The 5,991-nt window shown below is 37.8% G+C and overlaps 1 protein-coding gene across 1 annotated transcript; it reads left to right on the top strand.

The window, feature by feature from the left end:
* The first annotated feature begins 426 nt into the window (after positions 1 to 426).
* Positions 427 to 5,631, top strand: LOC145719949 (cytoplasmic aconitate hydratase-like). Its single transcript, XM_081811577.1, has 3 exons — positions 427 to 573; positions 1,626 to 1,794; positions 2,821 to 5,631. Exons 1-3 carry the CDS (start codon positions 477 to 479, stop codon positions 2,960 to 2,962), a joined length of 408 nt encoding a protein of 135 aa, XP_081667703.1. The 5' UTR covers positions 427 to 476; the 3' UTR covers positions 2,963 to 5,631.
* Positions 5,632 to 5,991: the final 360 nt, after the last annotated feature.

Below are 5,991 nucleotides of genomic sequence, written 5' to 3'. Positions count from 1 at the left end.
CAACAGAAGATAGCTGCTTCCGAGCCCCCACTTCCAAAGTTCAAGTTTTAGACAATTGCATGTCGTCTGCTATGGACCTTTTACCTCCTGTCAAGAAAGACAGGAGTCCAGCTCAGAAGTCTGCTCATGTATTCAGGATTTATCGTGAGACACAGCATATCTTATCAGTGGATAAGGTTGGAAAGTTGTAGGCATAAGACGAAAGACGTTCGGGGTTTTATGCTCTCTTGAGAGGCAAATGCTAGCTTTCGCAATAGCTTCACAGAAGCCCATTTTATTTGCTGAGATATCATTCTTGTCGTCATGTATGTCCTGCCCTTCTACTTTGAAAAGATAAGTGATGTCTTAAAGTGAACATGTACCATAATTGTTAAAGAAGGCAAACACGCCTCAGAATAAGTGAAATCCAGCTTTGAGAGTAGACATTAAACATTCTCTCTTTTTTTTTTTTCAGGGACACGTGGCCATCAAGAATCATGAGCAACCCATTTGCACACCTTGTTGAGCCTTTGGATCCTGCACAACCAGGAAAGAAATTCTTCAATTTGAATAAATTGAAGGATTCAAGATATGGTAGGTACATGGCTCTCTGATGTAAATGTTCTCACAGCAGTTAAGAATCTTCTTTGCTATGTAATTAATTAGCCTTTAGGAGAGTTGAGAGAGGGAGTAGCAGAAATGGCCGAATGGTCTTGAGTTAAGCACACAAAATCACACACACACACACACACACATCTTTCTTACATTGCCCATTTTTAAGTAATAATGATTATATACATGTGACATTTATGTAACATTTATAGTATAGAGTGTTTGTACATATATATTATATTATTTAATCTGTATAACATGACCTATAAGGTCATGTTTATAGAATGTAAGAAGTCCTGAGGAAGCTGAGGCCCAGAGAGGGTCAGTGACATGATCAAAAAACAACTATGTGTGTAGTAGAATTGGACAAAAACAGGTCTTTTTTATTCCAAACCCTCTGCTTTTCTACCTTGGCACTCTGATCTTTTCCAAAAAGTATTGGTGAATAATTTTCATAGATCAGGATAAAACATTTCTTTTATAAATAAATAGTTTTTCTTATGAATTATCATTGTCTTATCCTCAGACCCATCACCAGGGGCCATCCTACATGGTGTTTAGGCTTGTGTTTCCTTTGAAAGGTGCATGGGGCTGTCTTTGGTCTTAATTACAGTAGTTGTAAAGGAGTTACTTTCTCATTTCTTAAACACTAGTTTTCGTAAGAAATATTACTTTGTGTTACTTGCCAACACATAATACAGTAAATATCTAGATTGACTTCTTTGATGATAACTTAAGGGAAACTGTTTTTGGAATCCAAGGTAAGGCAACAATTTATTATGAAAGAATTAACTGTAATATTTATTTTTGCCTAGTCTGTGGATATTTTCTAGTACCAAATGTCTCTTAAACCCATTCGATCTGCTTACATTTTAAGCTGTGGAAATCAGTTTAAACTTCCCCTCTTTCCCTATTGGAAGAGTAGTCTGAGGCCTTGTATCAAGTTTATATAGAGATTGGCTTTAAATAGCTCTTATGAGAAGGTATCTCATGGCTTTTGTTGGTTTTGTTATGCTTTCTCCTTTTTTCCCTAGAACGCTTACCATTTTCTATCAGAGTTCTCCTGGAGGCAGCCATTCGGAACTGTGATCAATTTTTGGTGAAGAAAAATGACATTGAAAATATCCTAAATTGGAATGTCATGCAGCATAAGAACATAGAAGTGCCATTTAAGCCTGCCCGCGTCATCCTGCAGGACTTCACGTGAGCCTGATGTCACTTCACTCTGCTCTTCACTGCCTCCTTTGTCAGCCTTTAGAGAAAGCTTCTCACACACACACACACGTGCACACACACAGTGCCTGTATAATTTATCACCCAATATCCAGACACTTTTGAAAATGTAAGGGGTCTGTTATCCTGGACAGCAAGACATTGTCTTGGACACATTGGGATGTGTAGTCACTCTGCCTTTTCCAATGGCAAAGGTCATCATCTTTGGTCTTGGAGATCCCAGTGTTGAGTATTCTAGCAGAAGGCGGAAGAAATAGCATGGAGTAGAGCGTTCTTGGAATCTTCTGTCCCTCTCATCCTATCACCCACATAGCCAGTTTCAAAACAGCTGTCCTTAGAACAGTGATGTGCTGTCTCCTTAGGGGAGACTTGTAGGTCGCAAGCCCCAGTTCACATGCTGCTATTCCCAGGAGTCTTTACTCCCCATCATGGTCTGGTTTTTTTAGACTCTACCTTTCCATTTTTAAATGATGTTATTTTATTCCTTCTAGAGACCAAATTTCATTTTTCTAGAGGACAAATTTTATACTCGAAAATAATAAAAAGGAAAGATTCACCTAGTCTAAATTTGATTCATAGCATACTTCTCTGAATTACATCCATTTCTTTAAATTTGGTCTGAAGATGGAGGTCTGATCCATGCATCTTCTCTAGGCCTTTGTCACCCCACCACGTGAACGGGAATCAGCCATGGCAGTAACAGTTCCCGAGTTTTTAAGTGCCTGCTTTGCCATGGTCTCTATTTAGACCCTATTTGTTGTTAACTTTAATGCAATGACAAAACTGCATGTAGAGGTACCACTCAGTCTTGGCACTTACAACCAATGTCTGCTCAAGGAAAGGTGTTTAGAAGCTTCCGCTATTCTGAGTCATCCATTGTTTGCCCCACTGATGAAACTGTCTCATGGCCAGTGTTGTTAGTGGAGGCCAAAGCTGACAAATCCAAGGATGCTCGTTCAATGATTTTGTCTTCTGCTTAATGCTTTCTTTTCTTAGGGGCGTGCCAGCTGTGGTTGATTTTGCGGCCATGCGCGATGCTGTGAAGAAGTTAGGAGGAGATCCAGAGAAAATAAACCCCATCTGTCCTGCCGATCTTGTAATTGATCATTCCATCCAGGTGGATTTCAACAGAAGGTGAGAGATTAGGATGAATACTTGGGTTTTCTGTTTTGTGCAAAATCTTGCAGTTCAAGTCTTCTTTGTGTGTGTATGTAGGTAAACAAAAGAAGAAAATCTTTAAAAGATGTATTCAGAAAAACTCAAACTTACTATAGATTTTCCCGTGAAGATTTGGCGGGGGGGAGGGGTAGGTTGGTTGGTTGTTTTTTTATTTTTTTTTAAAGATTTTATTTATTTATCTGAGACAGAGAGAATGAGAGAGACAGAGAGCACCTGAGAGGGGGGAGGGTCAGAGGGAGAAGCAGGCTCCCTGCGGAGCAGGGAGCCCGACGCGGGACTCATTCCCGGGACTCCAGGATCATGACCTGAGCCGAAGGCAGTCGCTTAACCAACTGAGCCACCCAGGCGCCCCGTGTTGTTTGTTTTTTTAAATGTATGGGGTTTTTTCTTTTTACTTCTTCTGGGGCCCAGGTTGAAGGAGAAAGCAGCTATCTGGTGATCACAGTGGGAACCCACAATATCTCATGAGGCTTAGATCAGGGCAGGCATAGAATCACTTCTCCTCATAGTGACATTAATCAAAGCAAGTCTCACAGTCCAGCCCCAAGTTAGGGGTGGGGAATACACTCCATCTGTTGCAGAAGCAACTGTAGGATTACACAGGGAGGGCAACCAGGTACTGCTAGAAGAATAACTAAATAGTTATTATCAACTATGAGTGGGGAAAGAAAGAACTATACCACATTCAGTGCTGGGGAAATTAATTATTTGCTAGAGAATTAAAGCATTACTATTTTTTAAATTAAATCATCAAAAAATTTAGAATTTAAGTATGTATGTATCAAATGTCTTGAGGAGAAAGACCTTTCTAAATTTAAAAGCAATGATGAAGCAAAAAAAGAACAAAGAACTATAGTTTTAATGACTTCAAAGTTAACAGTAAATATCTTTAAAAAAATTTGCCACAAATATGACAAAGGGTTAATATCCTTAATATATAAAGTGTGTATAATCCATTAAAAAATGGTAAAACCCAGCAGAGAAATGGGCAAAGTGGAGATTTCACAATAAAAAGAAAAGCAACAGTAAACACTATATAAATCCTTTTCAACTTCAGAAGTAATAAAAAAGTAGATTAAATTCTTGAGATACTATTTTCTCTTATCAATATAGTTAAGATTAGAAAATAAACATTATTAATTATAAAGGTGTCATGAGGGAGACACTTTTATACACTGCTAATAATATTATAAATTAGGAATGATGAAAGCAGTATGTGTGAAGATTATTAGAAATTGTCATATCCTTTGTCCTAGAATTTCCACTTCTGAGCATTACCCCTTCATAGATAATCTGGAAATTCAGGAGTAGCTTAATGACTAAATAGTATTCATTAAAGTATTATTTATAATAATGGAAACCTAGAAGCATTCTTAATGTCCAACAGAGGAGAATGATTTATTAAATTATGGTCTGTCCTTAAAGTGAATTATTAGATTTACCATTATAAAGTGTTTAATAACACTTGGCGCATGCTCGTGTCATAGCTCAATGAGCCAGATATAAATTGTGTGTATAGCATGATCTCAGCTAGATGAAAAGTTATACAGAGATTAAAAGATTGGAAAAGAGGTGACAAACTGCTAAACGATTTATCTGTGGGATTGTAACTGTTCTTTATTTTGACGATAAGAAGCTATGTTTTTTATAATAAATAGTCATTTAAGAGTATGAAACAAACCATTCAAAGAAAAAAAAAATACTTGCTTTCCTTGTGGATTTAAGTGGGCTCCATACAGCCTCAAGAGAACAGTGGTAACTGGCTGTTCTCAGATGAATGTTGCCAATATCCAAACCAGATAAACTCAGGATAAAGAGAAAGCTGCTTTGTCCCCGGAATTGATGGTTCTTGGAACAAACAGATCCTCAGCAGCTGTTCCCTTTCCTTTGGACTCTAACCTCATCCTTAGGCAACTTGTCGTTTTTTTTTTTGTTTTTTTTTTCCCTTAAATCACACGAGCTCAATTTAATGGTTTGGTGTCAAAAGGGAAGAATTAAAAATTCATACACAAAATGTTATTCTATTTGAGAATAAGGATATTTCCTAACACCCCACTTCAGAAGTTATAAAAGTAGCCTCACAAAATCAGGGGCAACTTTATGTTTTTTGGAGATTCTCACTGGTGTTGATGATTTACCTTTATTTCACTGCCTGGAAGGTGAAAGGACTGGTGGGGACAGAATTGAATTGTTTTAAAGTCTGAAGTCTTTTGACTCAAAATTCAAAGAGCTCCTGACAGTTTATTAAGCAGTAGGAATCTGGGTCATCACGAAGTTCACTGTAATTTGTTTTTCCTCTTTAAACCTTGAAATCCATCAACTCCAGTTTCAGTTTTTTATGGACCCTTTTCATTTACTGCACTACTGAAAACATTATTATGAAAACAGCAAAGTCTGGGGGTGGGGGGAGGGGAGGAGGACTTTGATCCAAACTGATATCTAAATCTAGCACTTTTTTTTTTAATTAAAGACAACATTTCTGTTAGAAGTGTTTTCACTGGTGGTGTTTTGTTTTTATTGCTCGAGTTTGGTTTTGCAATTTGACCTCCCAGTCTCTTTCTTCGTTTTTGTAAGGAATTAAATGTGATATGTCTCAACTTCTGTGGAACTGTGTGCTTTGGGCTGATTTCCAGCTATTTCCAGAAATGAACTAGAAAAACTGTGAAGGGGTGCTTGGATGATAAATATTCTCATTTAAGTATTTCTGAGCTCTTTGCCTGATTTGAATAATAATAATTGGCTTCACCATTTTGAGGAATGGAAGGTCTACCTAACTCATTAAAGTTTTTCAAAGTTTTCTTAAAAATAACCTTTTTTTTTTTTTTAAAGATTTTATTTATTTGACAGAGAGAGACACAGCAAGAGAGGGAACACAAGCAGGGGGAGAGGGAGAGGGATAAGCAAGCTTCCCACAGAGCAGGGAGCCCGACGTGGGACTCAATCCCAGGACCCTGGGATCATGACCTGAGCTGAAGGCAGTCGCTTAAC

This window comes from Leptonychotes weddellii, unplaced genomic scaffold, assembly GCF_054177405.1.
Source record: "Leptonychotes weddellii isolate Sample4059 unplaced genomic scaffold, ASM5417740v2 HiC_scaffold_8580, whole genome shotgun sequence".
Taxonomy (NCBI): domain Eukaryota; kingdom Metazoa; phylum Chordata; class Mammalia; order Carnivora; family Phocidae; genus Leptonychotes; species Leptonychotes weddellii.
This window is presented reverse-complemented; position numbering and strand designations above follow the sequence as displayed.

Coding starts and splice junctions, on each gene's coding strand:
- LOC145719949 (XM_081811577.1), top strand. CDS start 477: ATGAGCAACCCATTTGCACACCTTGTTGAGCCTTTGGATCCTGCACAA. Junction 574..1,625: donor ATTGAAGGATTCAAGATATG/GTAGGTACATGG, acceptor TTTTTTCCCTAG/AACGCTTACCATTTTCTATC. Junction 1,795..2,820: donor GTCATCCTGCAGGACTTCAC/GTGAGCCTGATG, acceptor TTCTTTTCTTAG/GGGCGTGCCAGCTGTGGTTG.